Here is a 20531-nt window from a genome sequence, read left to right as displayed (position 1 = left end):
AAGCAGGAAGACAGCACTGACCTTTGAACTGGGAGATGAGAGACTTGACCTGGAAACAGACTGTGATGTTAACGCCTTCCTTCTTCTTGTCGCTGGTGGAATACGAGCACTCGACTTCATGCACTGGGATCTCGGCCGGGGAGAAGGACATGGTTGTGATGATATCCACCACAGGCCGGGAGCTTCAGGGAAGGAAACAACCAACGCTCTCCCTCGGCCTCAACTGCCATCCCCAGCCAGACCTGGGGCTCCAGCTAGCAGAGTCCAGAGGACTCCCCTTCCCTAAAGCAGACCTCAATGTCACTGTCTCTTTGCAACAAAAATAATAATGATAATTCATTAGGGCTCCCCATAACGATAATTCTTCCTAGCAGCCTTCTGACCCATTTCTCACACAGAAGAATGAGCTTTTAAAAAGGAAAGTCGGGACTTCCCTGGTGGTGCAGTGGTTAAGAATCCGCCTGCCAATGCAGGGGACACGGGTTCAAGCCCTGGTCTGGGAAGATCCCACATGCTGCGGAGCAACTAAGCCCGTGTGCCACAACTACTGAGCCCACGTGCCACAACTACTGAGCCCGCATGCCTAGAGCCTGTGCTCCGCAACAAGAGAAGCCACCGCAATGAGAAGCCCGCGTGCCTCAACGAAGAGTAGCCTCCGCTCGTCACAACTAAAGACAGCTGGCACGCAGCAACGAAGACACAACGCAGCTAAAAATAAAAATGAATGAATGAATGAATTTATAAAAAGAAAAGTCAGGGAATTCCCTGGTGGTCTAGTGGTTAGGTCTCCGAGCTTTCATTGCCGATGGCCCAGGTTCGATCCCTGGTCAGGGAACAAAGATATTGAGCTTCCATGCCAGTAACCTTTCAAGGATGTCCCATCGTATTCAGAATAAAATCTAAACTTTTCACTGTCTGTGCCATACCACCTGCCTCTCCAGTCTTTTTTTTTTTTTGGCTGCGCTGCTTCTTAGTTGTGGCACGTGGGATCTTCGGTGCCACATGCGGGGGTATCTTTAGCTGCGGCTTGTGGGATCTAGTTCCCCTCCAGGGACTGAACCCGGGCCCCCTGCATTGGGAGCACAGAGTCTTACCCACTGGACCACCAGGGAAGTCCCTCCTCTCCAGTCTCACCTCCTACCACACTGATCCTATTTCCGTGCCTTGAACAAGTCACACTTTGGCCTGCCTTACCGCCTTGGCACCTCCTGGGATTTCGGCATAGAAAGCTCTTACCCCAGATTTCTGCAAGCCTGGCTCTTTCTCATCTTTCAAGTCCCAGTTCCTCAGAAAGGTCTTTCTTGGCCACCCAGTCTATAGTAGTCTCCCCTGCTATTCTGTCTCACAGAACCCTGTTCATGTCCCTCATGGCACTTATCACAATTGTAATGACCTATTTATTTGTTTTACTTCTTTATTATATGTTTCCCCACATATACACTGTAGCCAATGCCTTGTTCCGTATTGAAGACACTATCTAGTCACTAGATGATGTTACATGAGTCTTCCAGTGACTCTAAGATCTGGGTCAGGCAGGAAATGCCATCACCATTTCAAAGATGAAGAAACTGAGGTCTTGAGAAGCGATGTGACTGGGGTAAGATCACCCAAGAAGTCAACGGCAGAGCTTCGACTTGAATCCAGGTCACCAGGTTCTAAAGACATCCCTCGTCTCTCTAGGAGGTTTTAGTGTTAGATAGGCCTGGGTTCAAATCCCAGTCTGTCACTGAATAGCAGCTGTTTAACCTGGAGCCAGACACAAAGCCATGCAAAAGGAAAACCAAACTCACGGGGTTGAGCCGAGGACCAAATGCGCCCGTGTCGATAAGCATTTAGCACGATGCCTAGTACATCGTAACTGCTGAAAGGATGAGGACTGAAATCATCCCCAGGTAGGACTCAGGAGTCCCATCTTACCTCAGCATGATCACCTGGCTCTCAGCCCCTACAGCCACATCTACCAGGCCGTCCCCGCCAAGGTCCTTCATCCCATGGATGGAGCGTCCAAACCATCGAATTCCTGGGAGCATCTGGGTCCCTTCTATCCGCTGAGACCAAGAGAGAAATTCATGCTAAGCTGGGGAGAGGACAGGCGGAAGGGCGGGAAGAGTCGGGCTGAGGAGTGGGGTTGGGGCTTGGTGGCTGCCAGGTGCCTGGGAATGGGTTCTGATTGGCAGGCGGGGTACCTCACCTGACTGGGCCAGGGGCTCAGCCCCGCTTGCTGCCCATTGAAGATGTACACAGCCCCCTGCTCTTCCAGAGGGGCTCCCACGGCCACGTCCGTCAGCTCATCCCCATTGATGTCCGTCAGGGCAGCGATGACTGCTCCAAATCGCCCAAGGGGGTAGCCGGGATCCCCGTGCAGCTCTGAGACCATGTCGAACCCCAGCTAGGAAGGAGCAAGGCGACAGGTCCCAGCTCAGTCACTCAGCACTAACCACTGGACCGCCAGGGAATTCCCCACCTTTGTTATCTGTGTGACTTTGTGCCTTTGGAAAGTTGCCCAGCCTTGCTGAGCTGCGACGTTCCCATTTGTAAAATAAAGCTCATAGTATCCAAGAAGGTGATTATGAGAATCAAACGAGGTATCCTATATATAAAAAGTTTGGCACTGGGCCTTGCACACATTTTACCCACCTCCACATATTTGCTATTGTTTGTCGTTGTTCTAAAGGTCTGATTAACACAGGATCAGGCAGGGAAAGGCTTTCAGAATAACTGAGACCTGAGAAGGCACGGGAGTCTCCTTCTCCCACATTCTCCACGCATTGTCCTGGTCCCCACCTTTTTTCTCTGGTAGATAAACACCCGGCCTCCTCTCTGCTCGCCATAGAACAGGGGGGCTCCAACCAGCAGCAGCTCTGTCTCCCCATCTTGGTCCATGTCAACGCCACACAGCTCGCCACCAAAATAAGAGCCAACCTGCAGGGAGAGGAAGACGTTTGAGGAAGAAACCTAGAGCAGGACACCTCCCTCCCCATCAAGTGCACCATATCCATCCTACTCTAAGCCTTCAAATGAAGGTCCAAGTCCTGGATCCCACTTAGAGCCCGTATGAATTCAGACAAGTTGGGATCTTAAGTTGGCAAGTGGGGATGACAAGGCTAACCTCAGAGGCTTTGCAGGGGAACAAATGTGACAGTGCTCGGCACAGGGAGTACGCTCAGCAAGTGGATGCATGTTCGGAAGACAGCAGGAAGCATAACTAGTGTCACTCCAACCCCCTCTTGGGCGGACGCCCCTGCAATCACGCTCACCTGGATCCCATCTATTTTCTGGATTTGGCTCCAAGGTTCTCCGCCCTTTGGCTCTTGGAACAGCAACACCCGCCCCACGTGCTGGTATCGGGGGGCTCCAGCTGCCAGCAGCGACGTGGTCCGTCGGGAGGGCAGCCAGGTCACCGTGTAGCCTGAGGAGAGAGCGAGCGCGGGGCTTGGAGTTAGGAACACAATGGCTGCTGAACGAAGGTAAAACCCAGGGGAAAAGGCGGCAGAGACGGTGGGAAGCTGGGTTAGCAGCAAAGATGCATGGAGACGGCCAGAAGACCTTCTCCCGAGAAGAGCAGCCATGTGCTCCGAGGAGTACAAATCCTGCCGTCAGGGTCCAAGACTGCATTTCTCGAACTGTGGACAACACGCATGCGCAGGACGAAGCAGCCGCGTACTGAAGGGTAAACATCTTCCTGAGGCTCAGTTCACCTAAGGGTTTATAAAGGAGACTACCTTCTTTTTAAAGAGTAAAATGAAATTGAATATATTAGTAAGAAGAAGGCAAAGTTTGCACGAAGATTAAAAATAAAGCAGCAGATGCCTCAAGACTGCCAGCCTGCCCTGTTTCAGACTTGGCAGCCCCTACATTGCATGACCCAACTTCTTAAAACCAATCTCTTTATAGATGATAGCTAGCTAGCTAGCTAGCTAGCTAGATAGGAAAAGAGAGAAAAAGAATTATGTATCTATATAGAGATACAGATACAGATATACATATAGATATATCCTATGGGCTTTGTTTCTCTGGAGAATCCTTACTGATAAAATAATATATACATATGTATGTTATTCTTTACATATATATGTGTATATATATATAAAGAGAGATAAGCAAATATGGCAAATGTTAACAACTGATAAATCTAGGTGAAGGGTATATGGATATTCATTGTACTATTAACTTTTCTCAAAGTGTGAAAATTTTTGCAGAAAAATTTGGTAGAAAAGATTAAAGATACGTTTCAATGAAAAAGTTTGGTAAGGTAGTACAACTCAGTCAGCATGGAGACACAGCCTAATAAAAATACTGAAATTTAAACATGAGGAGTGGTGGACTTCCCTGGTGGCGTGGTGGTTAAGAATCCGCCTGCCAATGTAGGCAACACGGACGGGTTCGAGCCCTGGTCCAGGAAGATCCCACATGCTGAGGAGTAACTAAGCCCATGCACCACAACTACTGAGCCCACATGCCACAACTACTGAGCCCGTGCACCTGAAGCCCATGCTCTGCAACAAGGGAAGCCACCGCAGTGAGAAGCCCGCACACCACAACGAAGAGTAGACCCCGCTCACCGCAACTAGAGAAAGCCCATGCGCAGCAACGAAGACCCAACGCAGCCAGAAATTAATTAATTAAATTAAAAACCCATAAGGAGTGGTGATTGTACAGCACAGAGAATATAGCCAATATTTTATAATAACTATAAATGGAGCATAATATATAAAACTTTTGAACCACTATCTTGTACACCTGAAACAAATATGTTATTGTAAATCTACTATACCTCAAGAAAAAAAAAAAGCAGGAGACTTGAAAACATCTCTGCTTCAAGATATCACTGAGGTTATCTACATACTTCACAACTCCTGTGGTTGAGGTTCCCTGCCCTCTGTTCCTACACTGATGAAACGCTGGAGGAAATGCTGCAGGAAATTGGACCAGGGATTGGGTGGGAGCCAGGAGCCACCTCGCAGGAATGCTCTGAAGATGACTCATTGACCCAATTTGACCTTTTTGTTTATTTTTTTTGAATTAATTTTTATTGGAGTACAGTTGATTTGCAATGTTAGGTTAGTTTGTACTGTACAGCAAAATGAATCAGTTATACATATACATATATCCACTTTTTTAGATTCTTTTCCCATATAGGTCATTACAGAGTACTGAGTAGAGTTCCCTGTGCTATACAATAGGTTTTTATTCATTACCTATTTTATGTATAGTAGTGTGTATATGTCGGTCCCAATCTCCCAATTTATCCCTCCTCCGCATGACCTTCTTTGCTCAGAGCAGTTGAAAGTGAATGAGCAAAACAGATGTCCAAGACTCTATAGCCCATGAGAGGAAGGATGAAGAAGCTGAATCACTCTCCTGTTTCTTCATGTATATTCCTGAAGTACAAGGGTTAAGAAATTGCCCTTTGAAATCAGAGAGACAAGGTTTTAATCCGAGTATTACTTCTTCCTGGCTGTGTAATCTTGAGTAAAATTACTTCATGTGTCTGAGCCTCAGTCTTCTCGTCTAAAAAAAAAAAACTGGGACAATACCAACCTTATAGGGGGGTTTTGAGGATTAAATAAGACCGTGGATGTAAAATGCTTAGCACCATGTTAGTGAGATCTAAACTAAGATCTGAATGATAGTAGCATAGTAGGCAATCAAGATTATATTTACTTCTACATGTACACAACACACACATGCATCTGTGTGTGTGTATATAGTGGTATGGGTGCCTAACTAGAGATTCAGCTTTGGGTTATTTCTTCTTATTCAGTGAGCAAATTTGCCAGCTATTTTGCAGTACAGTCATCATCTCTACATATCCGCAGGGGATTGGTTCCAGGACCTTCCCTGATACCAAAATCCACCACAGACGCTCAAAGTCCCACAATTGGCCCTTGGTATCCCTGGCTTCCAAATCTGGGGATTCAACCAACCATGGATCATAAACATGGAACCCGCAGCTGCAGAGGGCCAACTGATACTGAAGAGCAGAAAACCACGTTGAAGGCAGTAGTGTAGGTGCTGCAGTGTAAGTGCAGTGGTTACTAAGCACAGATTTGGGGCTGGACTACCTGGGTTCCACCTACTAGTCTGTGACCCTGGGGGAAGTTATTTAAAGTCTCCTGGGCTCAGTTTCTTCATCTGTAAAATAGAGATGATAAAAATACCTACTTACAGGGTTGTTGGGAGGATAAAATGAGATAAAAATAAGTTAATATGTGCCATGCACTTAGAACAGTGCCTGGCACATAATACTTGCTCAGTAAAGAAAAAGAAAAGGAAAACAAGGAAAAAAATCAGAGGGCAGTCTCCCTTAGAAAGGTAAGGGTAGATGCACGATGAATAGCACCCATTTTCCCAAGGAAAGTATTTAATAAGATCTTGTGTTTTGAAAGTTTAATAATAATCTTTGTGTACTGAGCCCACCCCCAGCCAAGGGTCATGGGTGAGGCAGGGTGGAGGGTGGTGGTTCTAGATCTATGAGGAGGTAGAACCTGGAAGCACTCCTATCCCAGGGCTCTTGGAGTCAGTTCGTGCCTTGAGACAGGCTGACTCTTTGAATGTGAACTAGAAGAGCTATAACCCCAAGTGCAAGGGTGAGGCCATTCTGCTCCTGAGACTGGCATCGGCTTGGATGGACAGCATCCCCAGGACTGCGCAGGACAAGACACCACGAGGCAGAGAGAAGCAACAGCAGTTGTGGATTGACCAGCCTCATTTCCTCTGTGCTTGGTATCTGAGAACTCTTGAGACTGAATCAACCCTGGAGTTCCTGGACAATTCAAGGGGATGAAGCCTCACGGAGGAGGGGCTGGTCCTTCCACCGATGAGGCAGGTTGTTTTAAAATGGACTCGGGATTTAATTTATAGGTATAACTGAGTAACAACACAGAGAAGTCACTGCCATTGAAAAAAGTTTATCACTCACAGCTCCTCAAAGCAGGCGTCACAGCAGGCCATGCAGGGCCAGATGGGAGAAGCCCCAGGGTGGAAGGAGCAAGGGGAGAATGGCCCAGAGCCGTTACTGCAGTTTCGGTGGGAAGGAATGAGGGAGGCAAGGCAAGTTGGAGCAAGCTTAGGACTGGACGGTTTGAATAATGTTGGCAGGTTCTGGGCTATAGAGGTGGTCTTCAGTTATCTAGTACCTGGGCCTGGGGTGATTTACGTCAGGGTGGATACTGGCCTGGTGTGTGAAAGTTAGATAAAAGCGTGGTTGGGATGCAGTATCTGGATTGGCCAGTTGGCCTATGGAAGGCCTGCTCCCAGGCAAGTTGTTTCCTACCTGTAGGAATTAGCTGGCCCTGGGAGAAGCAGTCTCTCCAGGGTTAGCAAGGCCACAAGATGTCAAAGCATCATAAGGTACAGAAAATAAAAACATGATTAATACACAGGTGAAGGGTTAGTAAGGGAAAAATGAAGACTATTATAACCATATTTAAACTGAGTTTGTTCACGTTGTTGCTTAATTGCTTTCATTATTATTTTGAAAGTCAATCTGAGTGACTCCCTGGTTCCCCAAAGCTGAAAGAACCCAGCAGAAAAGAGAAGTACTCACCCAAATATCCTGCCCTCACTTCTGGTGTCAATGGTTCATTCCCAACAAATGTATCACCCCGCAGGTCTGTCTTCAGATCGAGAAAGCCCCCAGCCCAGTCCTTGGCTCCAGCGGCCCCTACAATGCCATGGCCCTGCCCAGGGAGGGAGATGAGTGCGGGTCAGCTGCGTTCCCACCACATCCCTCAGCCGGTAGTGTCAGGCCCGCCACTCACCCTGATGAGATCCGCACTGATCCCGCTGGAGGACAGCTCCATGTTGAAGGATGTCAGGTCCTGTTTGCTTGTGCCTGAGGGATGAGGTAGGGAGAATGAGCCGAGACCCAAAGATCAGTGAAAACAGTGATGCTCAAGAAAGGACTGAGGAAAAAAACACAGCATCTATCCGTAGGCAAGGTAGAAAGAGCATGAACTTTTTTTTGTTTTTGGCAGCTCTGTGCAGCTTATGGGATTTTAGTTCCCCGACCAGGGATCGAACCCGGGGCCCTGGCAGTGAGAGTGCCAAGTCCTAACAACTGGACTGCCAGGGACTTCCCAAGAGCATGAACCTTAGCATTAGACGGGGAAGCGACTTATGCCCTGAGTCTCCCGTGACTCTCCACGCGCCCCAGGTGTGGATATTCCCTTCCCCGACTCAGCTCGTCTAAGAGGCAGCTCCTGATTTCTGCTCCTACTCAGGCTTCCCCTCTTCAATGAATAGCACCCCACACCCACCTAGTGACTCACGCTAAAAGCGCCGGAAACAACCTTGACTCTTCCCTTTTCCCTCCATTCTATCTCCAACATATGACCAAATCATGATAGTTCTACCTACAAAACACATCTGCCCACTTCTGTGAATCGTCTGTATCACTGCCACACTGGCCCAAGCCATCCTCCTCTTGTGCCTGACTAAGGCAGGAGCTTGCTAATTTGGTCTCTTTGACTTCATTCTTTTCTTTTTTTTAAAATTAAATTTATTATTTTTTTGGCCGTGCTACACAGCACATGGGTTATTAGTTCCCTGACCAGGGATCAAACCCGTGCCCGCTACAGTGGAAGTGCAGAGTCCTAACCACTGGACCGCCAGGGAAGCCCCTTTGACTTCATTCTTCCTCTTTCTATGCCATTTTTAACAGAGCAAGTTGTGTACTCTTTTTTAAAAATGTACATCAGACCTCATCTTTCCCTTTCTTAAAACCCTTCGTAACTTCTCATTGGTCTGAAGACTAAAATCCAAACTCATGAGGAGCTGGGAGGCCCCTGCCTTCCTCTCCAAACTTCTATCTCCCTTACTCCCCACACTGCTATTACACTGACCTTTTTTCCTGTTCCTCCAGCACACTGAGCCCTGCCCCATCTCCTAGCCTTTGCACTTGATCTTCTCTCTGACTATAATGCCCTTTGCCCACACTTCTCCCATGGCTGTCTGATTCTCATCTTTCATGCCTCAGCTCAAAAGTTATCTCAGTGAATTTTACCTCACTTTAAAAAAAAGCACCTCACGGGATTTCCCTGGTGGTCTAGTGGTTAGGATTCTGGGCTTTCACTGCTGGCTCAGGTTCAATCCCTGGTCAGGGAACTGAGATCCCACAAGCTGCGCAGCGTGGCCAAAAAAAATTGCATCTCAGAAAGGCCTTCCTTGAAAAGCTTATTTAAAGTGGCTTCTTCCAATTAAATCTGTCATCACTTTACTCATTTTCTTTATAGCACTTACCACAATCTTGAATCATCCTGTTTGTTTACTGTCTTTCTTTATCCAACCTGAATATGAGTTCTATGTTGGCAATATCCCTGAGAGTCTGAGTCACAGTGCCTGCTCCATGGTTGTTGCCAGCATGAATAAATAAAATGAAAATAATACCACCAGCCTTGCAAGGATACTGAGAAGAATGGATTCAATGATATAGATAAAGTGCCTGTTACCTGTAAGCTTTCAAGAACCGTAGCAATTATTATGAAGATTTGTTCATTCACTGAAGAAACATTTAGAGTCACTAAGTATTTGGTGTCAGGGGTACAGGGGTGGGAAAGCAGGCACAATACTTGTCACTAAACCTCTCAGTTTAGTGTGGGAGACAGACATCTAATAGAGAGCTCTTTCTTTTTTTTTTTTGACTGCGTCAGGTCTTAGCTGTGGCATGTGGGATCTTCCAAGCTCGGGCTTAGGTGCCCCGCAGCATGTGGGATCTTAGTTCCCTGACCAGGGATCGAAACCGCGTCCCCTGCATTGGAAGGCGGATTCTTAACCACTGGACCACCAGGGAAGTCCCCTAATAGAGAGTTCTAATACAATGTATGTCACAGGGGCTGTGAGAGGGAATGTACAGTGGTTAAAGCAGCACATGGGAACCCAGACTTGGGATCAGCCGTCTTTTCAGAGGTAATCAAGTTAAAATGAGGTCATTAGGGTGGGCCCTGATCCAATCTGACTGGTGTCCTTATTAAAAGGGGCAATTTGGACACAGAGGGACAGACACAGAGAGAAGATGATGGGTAAACACACAGGGAGAAGACGGCCAGGCGACCAGAGTGATGCAGCTACAAGTCAAGGAACACCAAGGACTGTTAGCAAACACCAGAAGTTAGAAGAGGCAGGGAAGGATTCTCTCCGAAACCATCACAAGGAGCATGGCCCTGTCAAACCTTTGATTTCTGACTTCTAGCTTCCAGAACTGCAAGACAACGCATTTCTCTTGCTTTTTTATGTTATTTTATTTTTTTCATTTCTCTTGCTTTAAGCCACCTAGTTTTTGGTACTTTGTTACAGCAGCCCTACGAAATGAATACAGCACTTAAACCTTACAACCCTCTGAGACTGGTATCACTATCCCCCTTTAACAGAGAACGATGAGGCTCGGAGAGGGAAAGTGACCTGGCTGAGGTCACACAGCACAGGCAGAGTGAATTCTTGAGCAGATCTGCCTGGTCCCATTAAATATAATCCATTGCCTCTTCAAGTGAACTGAACACCAAGGCTGTGTCCTAGTGAAGGGGCTTCCTGGGGGAATCAGGTACCTTTCAGCAGACTAAGCTACCTGGGAAAATACTCTCCCATAGGCAGTCCTCCATCTGGCGACTACAATCAAACCTTCTCTTATTCTGGGCCAAAGGAGAGGGCCTGTGGGCTCCTTGCACTTGGCCCCTGCCTGCTTGCCTGTCTTAAATAATCTGAGGCCCAGGACAAGTGACAATGAGGGAGCTGAGTGAGGAGAGGAAGGGATTACGGTCATTCTACAGGGCTCAGCTGATGTCTACAAGATATCGGTCAGCTCGGGGACCCATCCTGGACCAAGCTGAGCTTCAAGAGGAAGACAGACTTTCAGAGGGAAATAGAGGCTGCTCCTAAATCACCCTCCCCTAAGTTCCTACCTGAGGTCTTTTAACCGGAGAGCTCTTAACACAGTGGCAGATGCTCTGTAAGCTCCCGTGATTATTATTCCACGTGTCCTTAGTCTAATGTCCCAGGTGAGGTTCTGTGTACATCCCCTTGAACCCTCTCTTCCAGGGTCTGCCACTAACCTTCAATGACATAGATCTTTTTTTGCAGCTCGGTGAATAGATCTTTCAGCTTCTCAAATGTGTCCAGAATCTTTACAAACTCCTCCGCAGGTTTTGAGGCAAATTCATGGAGTGTCTCCTGACTTTCCTTGGTCTTAAAATACTTTCCAATCTGGAAGAAATGAAGAGTGAAGAGCTAGCATCCCCAGAATGGCAGACCCATTTTCTGTTATTTTCACAAGACCCTGGACCCAGGGAGAAAGGGAGTGGGGTTCAGGAATAGAAGAGGGAAGATGGGTCATAAGAAGAAGCAGGGACCTGGAGCCCGTACCCCAATGATGTAGCGGATGATGTCTTTGGCCACGTCAATGTTGGCTTTGTCAGTGGCTTCCCCATCAGTGATGATGATAAGCACTTTGGTGGCATCTGGCCGGGCCCCCAGCTCTTGCCGGAACACCTTGGTCCTGTGTCCAGGAAGGGGGAATGTGAGAGACTCCCCGCAAATCACCTGAGGTCTCTCCCTTACCCTGCTCATTAAGTCACTGTCCTGCTGATTATGCCAAATCCCTTCTCACAATTCCCAGTCAGCTATTCCCAGCCTTCAAAGCTCTCTTCTGAACCTCCTTCCTCACCCTGGTTGCCATATCCTTCCTTCTGGACCAGTGGTCTTCAGCTGAATCCTGGGCAGCCACGAGGTTGTCCCAGAGTCTGTGGGCAGTGAGGGGAAACTCTGGGCTTCCTACTCTTCATTTCAACCACTTGGCAACTGCCCTTTAATCAGTTAGATATGCTGGTGATCTAGGTGAGATTCCAGTGGAAGGATGGGCTCCACGGCAGAAGAAAATTGGAAAGCCACCCTTCTAGAGAAAGCTCATATAACACCTCCTTCTGCCTCCCCTACCATTGCCAGGCTACCTGTACATCTCTGCTGCAGCAAACCTCCTAGGTAATCAAAGAGACTTGTTTCTGTGTCAATTGTTCCCCAAACCAGATTTGCTGCTGCATCTCTGGCTCCTGACTCAGAGTAGGTGCTCAGTACACGTGATAGAAGAGAAAGAAGGAAGGACTGAATTCTGGACAGGCTGAGGCTCCAAATTCCTGCCCTGCCCACAGCCTCCTTCTGAAGCAAGACAGGCTGCCCACAGCTTCCACTGGGACAGCCTCTCTATTTGAACATCCTCCCCTCCTCACCCCACAGCTAACCAAAGATAGACAAGTAATCCAAGAGCAGCCAGTCCACAACCCCTGACTTATGGCATGACCTGTACTGGGAACAGAAGCTGAAAGTCACCTGAAGAGGCCACAGTGGAGGCGAAGAGATACAGAGAGGAGGGCGGGAGAGCTACTTGGAAGCTGCCAAAGACAGAGGAACCTGATGGGCGGGGTCAAAACCACATCTTGTTCTATCTCGGATGCAAATGTTTCCCCAACTTCCATCCACCTGGACATGGCCTATCATGGATCCTGTTTATGGATTTCCACCCTGGTTTAAACCAGTATCATCTCTCATCTGGATTTTTCAATGTCTGCGAACTGGCATCCCTGTTTCCACCCTTGCCCCTTCCACAGTCTAATATCAACCCTGTAGCCAGGGGGATCCTTTTAAAAACATAAATCAGATTATCACTCCTTTGATCAAAACCACCAATGATTCTCATCTCACTCAGAGGAAAAGCCAAAGTCCTCACTAGGGCCTCATCCAGAATTCGATGATCTCTCTGACTTCATCTCCTACTACTTGAACTCATCACTTACTTCCTTCCAGCCACATTGGTGTCCTGGTTCTTCTGTGAACATCCCAAGCATGGGATCAGGGCCTCTTCTGTTCCCTCTACCTGGAATGGTCTTCCTTCAGGTATCCACATGGCCTGCTTCCTCACCTCCAACAAGTCTTTGCTCAGATGTAATCTTCCCTGATCTTCCCATTGAACATTGCTTTATTTTTCTTTGTAAAACTTACATCTTCTACTATATGATCCAATTTACTTATTTATCCTATTTATTACATTTCTCTCCCCTACTAGAATGTTAAGCTCCAGGAGGGCAGAGACTTTTCTTTGTTTCGTTCACTGTTAATTCCTAGCACCTAGAAAATGGCAAACAAAAACCTGTAGACCGGAGCCAGCCCACAGCTTGTTTTTGTATGGTCTCTGGGCTAAAAATGATTTTTATATTTTTGTTTTTAAAGAGTTACAAAAACAAAGAAGAATATGCAACAGATAACTGTTATGTGGCCACAAAAGTCTAAAATAGTACTATCTGGCCCTTTATAAAAAAAATCTGCCAAGTCCTGACCTGGAACACTGCCTGGCACACAGCCAGATGGTCAAGAATTATTTATGAAATACATTTCCATGACCGCTTCTTTTTGTTCCCACAGCTGACACCTTTTGGGGTATCTTCCCATCCTGTGGGGACCCAGTTCTCTAAGAACTGCCCCCTTCCCAATGGAGGTGGGACCCCTGAATCCATGTGACTCTACGCCATGAAGTAGAGCAAGGCCTTAGCTGGGTTGACCCATGGACACACAATCTAGGCTCAGCCAATCAGATTTCCTCTCCTGGAGGCTCGAATTCAGGTTGTTCACCTGAATTGAGGAACTGAGGCTGCCATTTTTTCAATGGACATTGTTTGATCATGTACCCACCAGAGCCATCTACAGAGAGAAGAATGGAGTAGACATGACAGGTCAAGTAAGCCCCAGAAGAAAAGAGCTGGAAACACATGCAGAGTTTTGAGATACGTCACATGCATGTTTAACTTATGCAAATCCAACTATACATGCTTGGCAAAGAAATATAAATGAAAAATACAAGTGTAATAGTACAGGAGATCCTTTCTGCTATTTCACTCAATCTGAGCATATGCCTCGGTGGAGCATGAGATAGAAGATGTAATTCTCTTATTCCCCAAAGTGGTCTCAGTTTCCATGGCCACTCTAATGTTTAAATACAGGTATTTAAAAAATACCCAATATGGCCCTTTAGCACAGTCCAACTACATTCATCTAGGCCTCAATTTAAACACAGTAATCTGATCCAACTCTGGGTTAGTAGGTTTAGAAAATCAGGATATGCTAGTATCCAATATGGGACTTGGATATATTGACTCTGATGAACAATTCAAAGAATAATTCAAAAATATTTTGACTCTTTGAGATCTGTATTCATACAGTGACTTCAAAAGCTGATCCCCAACTAAGATGTGACTCTACCGTGGCTGCCATCATTCACAATCTCTTTTCAAGTTCCGGTTCTAATCCCTCATGAGGCCTGGAAATATTCTCTGTCCCAAAGGTTCATGAGCTATCCCTGCATCCTCTCATGAATTCCCCTTTGGGATTTAGTTGGTGTAGAGTCCTGTTATAATCAAAAGAACTCCGGAATTCCCTAGCGGTCCAGTGGTTAGGAGTCTGTGCTTTCACTGCCCAGGGCCCGGCTTCAATCCCTGGTCGGGGAACTAAGATCCCACAAGCCACGTGGTGTGGCCAAAAATAAATAAATAAATAAAAATAAAAAATAATCAAACGAACCTGGACTATAACACAATATTGTAAATCAACTATATACTTCAATAATAATAATAATAAAGAACCTGGAATAAAATTGCTCCACTAGAATGTTTACAGTAACCTGCCCCTTGCTGAACCCACCTGTTGAGTTCCTACACCTTGCAACTTGAAGAAGCTAGTACACAGAGAACAACCGACGGATGGGCTCTCTCACAAAAGGGAACTCACGCAACATAGTTGATGGCGCCAAAGGTGTTGGTCAACAGGCTCATGTGTTTGACTTTGGCAAGCAGAATATCAGGGTCCTTCCGTTTAATATAATCCAAGAAAGTAAATTCTGTTTTGTAGGTTGAGGAAAACTGAACAGCCGCAAACTAGAAAAAGGAAAGAAGATATAAAATGTCATTACATAGTCCTTCCCACTCGTTTGCTCCAATCCCTCCTTTTTTTTTATAAGTTTATTTTATTTTATAAATTTATTTATTTATTTTTGGCTGCATTGGGTCTTCATTGCTGCCCTCAGGTAGGCATCTATTGCCTACAGCCAGGAATCCTAACTAATATATTTACCTGGTAGGAAGAGTTGCTGAGTTTCTTCATCACATCCTTCATGAAGTCCAGAATTTTCTGAAATTCATCTTGCTGCAAGCTCCTTGAGCCATCAAACAGAAATACCAAGTCTACGTTGCCCTTTATACATTCTACAGAGGCCAGACACAGAGGGACTTGGTAAAGGGTCTCTGGGGGTTGGCCTGCCCATGCCAGTTCCCATGTATGGGCAACCACTTGGAGGTATTTTTACCCACTGGATTCCCCCATTCCTTACCCTGATAACCAGGGTGCCCTTGCAGCACCGGACCCCTCAGATTCTGGCGGAAGAGGTAACACAGGCCACTTAGATAGATGTTCTGGTCACATGTCCGAGACAGCCCAGGGTCACAGGCCTGAAGGAATCAAAGATTTTTAAAAAGGTTGGGGCTTCCTCTTGCTATGTGTCTTTAGGGCATCATCAACCAAGAACAAGAACCTTCAGGGTCATCATCCCCCGACCTCATTCCCATCATCCAACTGGTTACTAAGGCAAGGTAATTCGGCCTCCAGGTATCTTGTGTCTGTCTCTCCATCCCCACTACCAATGTTACATGCCAACGGATGCTCGCTGCCTATAGGACGAAGTCTAAACTCCTTAGTTTGGCATTCATATAGTTTACAGTAGGCACTATCCTACATTTCCAAACCCATCCCCTTCTATTTCCAATTACACATTCTGTGTTTAAGTCAAATCAAATGACTCCCTATTCCCAGAATATACAATGATGTTTCTTTCATTTATGACTATCTTTCCTGCCAGACTGTAGTTTCTTGAAAGTCAGGGCTCATGTTATGGTCATCTTTGCATCTCACTCCCCTTCCCCCATCAGAACCCAGCACAATGCCAGGCATGTAAGAGTAGCTAAATAATCAAGCTCCAATTAAATACTGGATAAATATTTCACTCGCTTAGCCTTCTATTTTTTATATACCTGTGTCAGAAGGATGCTGCTGGGATGAACTGTAAAGAGTAATGGACTTGTAATCAAATAGGAATTATATTCAAATCCTGGCTCTACCTCTTTAAAACCATGTGACCTTGACCAGGTCTCTTAACACCTTTGATCCTGTTTCCTCCTGTGTAAAATCTATATACTGATCCCTATCTCACCTGAGTGTCTTGAGGATTAATAGAGATAAGGCAGTGTTTCCCAAACTTTAGGTGTTTGTGTACCAGTTCACAATTTCTGTCGTATGGGCATATCATCCACATTATTATTTACTTAATATTTTATTTAACTAAAATTTACTTTTTTAAAAAAATTGAAGTATGGTTGATTTACAATGTTGTGTTAGTTTTTGGAGTACAGCCAAGTGATTCAGCTATATATATACATATATATATATATATATATATATATATATATATACATTCTTTTTCATATTTTCTTTTCCATTATGGTTTACGACAGGATATTAAATATAGTTCCCTGTGCTATACTATAGGACCTTATTGGGGGAGAGAGGATGGAGAAGGGAAGGATTGGGAGTTTGGGATTAGCAGATGCAAACTATTATATATAGGATGGATAAACAACAAGGTCCTACTGTATGGCACAGGGAACTATATTCAATATCCTGTGATAAACCATAATGCAAAAGAATGTGAAAAAGAACATATGTATAACTGAGTCACTATGCTGTATAGCAGAAATTGACACAACGTTGTAAATCAAGTATACTTCAATAAAATTAAAAACAAAAACAAAAAACAAAACCCAAGAGGAACTTGTTTAAAATTTACTGTTTTAAACTTTAGCCTCATCCTATGCAATGCAAGCCAAGAAATCATGAATTTAATGTACCTGTTGAATATTTTTTCTAAGAAGCCATTAAATAAATATACGACTATTAAAACATTAAAACTTGTGTACCACCACAAATCACCTTGTATATTAACGGTCACAGATATTGTACATTTGGAAAAAACACTGAGATAACTAAGGTCTCAAAAATAGCTGACTGATAGATGGTTCTCAGTAAACACTCACTGAATCTGAATCTTCTGCTGCCTATAATCTTCTGTAGCACGGGTCCCCACCCCCACGCTCCGCTACTCTTCTGGGGCCTGTTAGGAACTGGGCCTCACAGCAGGAGGCGAGCGGCGGGCAGCAAGCAAGCAAACCTCCATCTGCCTCTCCCCATGGCTTCCCTTCACCGCATGTACCATCCCCCACCCCACCCCCCCACCGCCCAGTCCGGTCAGTGGCAAAACTGTCTTCCACGAAACCAGTCCCTGGTGCCAAAAAGTTGGGGACTGCTGTTCTATAGGATGTTGAATCCATTTTTTTCTTTCCTTTGTCTCCCTTTCCTAGCATCAATCTTCACAGGCACTGATATCACACTGTACAGAACTCTTACCAAAAGGCTGTCACTTGTGGGGTCTGTCGCCAAGGTCATTCCCAAGTACTTGGAGGTATAGTTGGAACCTGCAGGCACCAGAAGATTGGTCTGGAGGAACTTAGGCAATCCAGGTGTGATGGGGTCAGCCTCGATTTCCTGATACCATTCCTCCCAGCTCCCAAATCAGTTACTCACTACTCAGTCTGACTGGCAGGCAGTGTCCAGTGCCTGGCTGGCACTCATAGAGGTTTCCCATGTTGTTCCCCTCACCTGGAGCTCCCACGACAACCCTGATGAGAAATCGCATCTGTGAGATGGAGTTGCCCAGGCCTTTACCCACCCACTCCTACCTATTAAGGGGGTTTGGACCCCCCACAAGATATCTCAAAGCAATTCAGCCACTCCTCTTCTGGGTGACTCCTCAGCCCCCATCTCGTCCCTATTGAATCTCAGATAAATAATCCAATATGACAGAATTCTAGAAAGTTAAGGATCTTTTCCATTTACAGTCCAGAAAAACAGAGGCCCAGAGAATGATCTGCTTGAACGTCACATTATGAGTTCATTTAATCAGCCAACAATTCAAAAGTCATTTATGGCTTACCTGTTATGTGCTAGGCTGTGGTATGTACTAGGAGGGGTTGGGGATTAGAGAGAAAAACCAAATCTCTGCCATCAAGGAGCTCACTGTCTAGTCTGGGAAAGAGTCTGGAATCTAGGAAGTGTGGCAAAGTGTTTTAGGGATTGTGAAACATATCCCCTTCTATTAGGCACTTATAAGGTGCTTTAATGATGGATGGTTCTCATCCTACTATCTGATGGCCTTGCTCCTGTTGCTTGGGTCCCACCACGGACTCCTCAAAACAGGAAGGTCCTGGCCAGGGCAGGGAGGACCTGCGGCGACAGCTCACCCGTTTCCAACCTGCAAGACGCGGTACCCAAAATGCCTCCCGGCGTGTGGGATGGAGAAGTTTTGCACGTGTCGCACATCCAGGTTGTAGCTCCAGGCTGGGGCTGAGGGAGACCAGGACCAGGTCAGCCACTTCCGACCAGGGACCCCCACACGACCACCCCAGAGCGGCGGGCGTTGATTGGCCGCAACCCACGTGCCCCCAGTGGGCGGGCTCACCCCCAAAGACCTCGCTTCCTTCTCCCCAGGCCACCCACACCCGGGGCAGGGCTGGCAGCCCATTTCCTGGACTCCAGGAAATGTGGAAGCAATTCCCTACTACCCAGAGCTCTGGCAGCGCCAGGGCCTGGGGAGGACACACAACTTCCCGATTGGCCCATCAGCAAAGAAGGAAGGATGAGAAGGCGGAGGCCCCTAAGAGAGGAGCAGTCCGAAGGGCCCCCCAACCCGAGGCGGTGGGGATGCCCCAAGGCAGGGTGCATCTCCCCACACACACCCACTTCTCCCTTGGGCTTGGGGCCCCGTCGCCCTGAAAAATCAAATAATTAGCCTCAGGCTCCCTCCTCGTGAAAGTTCAAGATCCCCTGATCCTGTGAAGCTGCCTCCTCACTCATGTAATGCTCCCTCCCTCCCCACCCCACCATGGACCAGTCTCTGCCATAACCATTCGATCTCAAATTCCCCCATCACATCCCCCACCTAAGCCCCAAACTGTCCTTTTTGGCCTTGCTTTCCTTCCAGGCCTCAGGCTCATTTCACAGCATCTTAAGATGTCAGAGATGCTGGCCCTGCCATTTGTTCAGATGAAGAGACTGAGGCCCAGAAAGGGGGAAGGGACTTGCCTAAGATGGCAAAGAGAGGTCGAACCATGTGTAGGACCAGACCCTAGACCAGCTGTCCATACCCATTAACCATCCCCCCTTTTTAAGGGCCCACTGCCCCGTCTCTCACTGCTGCCACCTTTGTCTCCCTTTTCTGTCTTTTCCTTCAGACCTTGCCTATACTTTGGACTCTGACTTTCTTTCTTTCCCCCCTTCTGCCTCCAGAATTCCTGGGCCCCACGTTACCTATGGCCAATCCCACACTTAAAACAGCTGCTCATTTACTCTGGTTCCACAAAGCCCAGCAGTTTCCCTGGTCACAGACACATGTCCCCTCCCCTCCCCACCTCTCTTGCCTACCAAAGAGAAAAGGCCCAGACAGCAGCAGCCTCATCACCATGATGCAGGAATTCATCTTTCAAGGGGCTGGAGGGACCCAACCCAGGTGCAGTCTCAGAGGGCTCTTGGGATTTACTGGCAACCTAGACAGGGTGAAAGAGGGAAATGATAATGTCCGGGGGCCTCTTGCAGTGGAACTTTCTCACAGAGGCGCCAGGCTGGTGACACTGCACTGGGGAAGAGACGGCTGTGCCTGGAGGGGTTGTGAAACCGCATGGGTTCGGAGAGGAAGTGTAAGCAGGTTAAAGACACTTCCTGTGCCTGCTTGCATTTTCTTATCATCCAGGGGCAGGCAGCACAGTAGTACTGCCCGAGAGCTGCTGTGTCTCGGTCCTTCACCAGCACACAAACTTAAGATTCGTTAAAGCTCAGTGGAGTATTGGTCAGATGAGCTGTGGTACAACCGTAATGGAATGCTATGTAGCTACAAAAAAGAAGGAGGATTGAAAAAAAATAAGACGGGGGGGAAGAATGATATAGCTTTCTCCTGACGTTGAAAGATGCCCATGATACACTCACCATCGAAGAAAAAAAACAAGTTACAGACAGTATATTTAATAATTCGTTTTGAGTCTAAAACACAAACAAAAAATAATAATTTCCACAGAATGGGAGATATATGATTTGCAAGTCATCTGATACAGGACTTGTAACCAGAATATATAAAGAACTCTTGTGGGACTTCCCTGGTGGTCCCGTGGTTAAGACTCTGCACTTCCCTATAGGGGTCCCGGGTTCCATCCCTGGTCAGGAAACTAAGATCCCACATGCCATGCAGCACTGCCAAAAAAGGAAAAAAACAACAATGACAAAACAAAACAGAATATATAAAGAACTCCTGTAACTCAATGGTAAAAAGAGAACCCAGTTTTCAAGTGGGCAAAGAATTTGAATAGGGCTTCCCTGGTGGCGCAGTGGTTGAGAGTCCG

The 20531-nt window shown here is 46.6% G+C and overlaps 1 protein-coding gene across 3 annotated transcripts in view; it reads right to left on the bottom strand.

Annotated features, from left to right (window-relative positions):
- ITGAL (integrin subunit alpha L) overlaps window positions 1-19618 on the bottom strand; it is a gene marked incomplete at both ends in the record, with an annotated part of 38525 nt that extends 18907 nt beyond the window's left edge. For all 3 annotated transcript variants that reach the window (XM_079720261.1, XM_079720262.1, XM_079720263.1), the window contains 16 exons: window positions 22-182; window positions 1918-2048; window positions 2192-2389; window positions 2785-2922; window positions 3258-3409; window positions 7550-7682; window positions 7764-7837; window positions 11049-11199; window positions 11359-11491; window positions 14767-14912; window positions 15109-15239; window positions 15365-15482; window positions 17491-17558; window positions 17668-17762; window positions 18384-18486; window positions 19564-19618. In XM_079720261.1, coding sequence (XP_079576387.1) covers window positions 22-182; window positions 1918-2048; window positions 2192-2389; window positions 2785-2922; window positions 3258-3409; window positions 7550-7682; window positions 7764-7837; window positions 11049-11199; window positions 11359-11491; window positions 14767-14912; window positions 15109-15239; window positions 15365-15482; window positions 17491-17558; window positions 17668-17762; window positions 18384-18486; window positions 19564-19618 — 1987 coding nt within the window. The remainder of the gene's footprint in view (window positions 1-21; window positions 183-1917; window positions 2049-2191; window positions 2390-2784; window positions 2923-3257; window positions 3410-7549; window positions 7683-7763; window positions 7838-11048; window positions 11200-11358; window positions 11492-14766; window positions 14913-15108; window positions 15240-15364; window positions 15483-17490; window positions 17559-17667; window positions 17763-18383; window positions 18487-19563) is intronic.
- Between the last annotated feature and the right edge of the window lie 913 nt (window positions 19619-20531).

Source organism: Hyperoodon ampullatus (assembly GCF_949752795.1).
Source record: "Hyperoodon ampullatus genome assembly, chromosome: 14".
In the NCBI taxonomy this organism is placed as follows: Eukaryota; Metazoa; Chordata; class Mammalia; order Artiodactyla; family Ziphiidae; genus Hyperoodon; species Hyperoodon ampullatus.
Note: the sequence above shows the minus strand (reverse complement) of the source record. Positions and strands in the feature narration are given on the sequence as shown.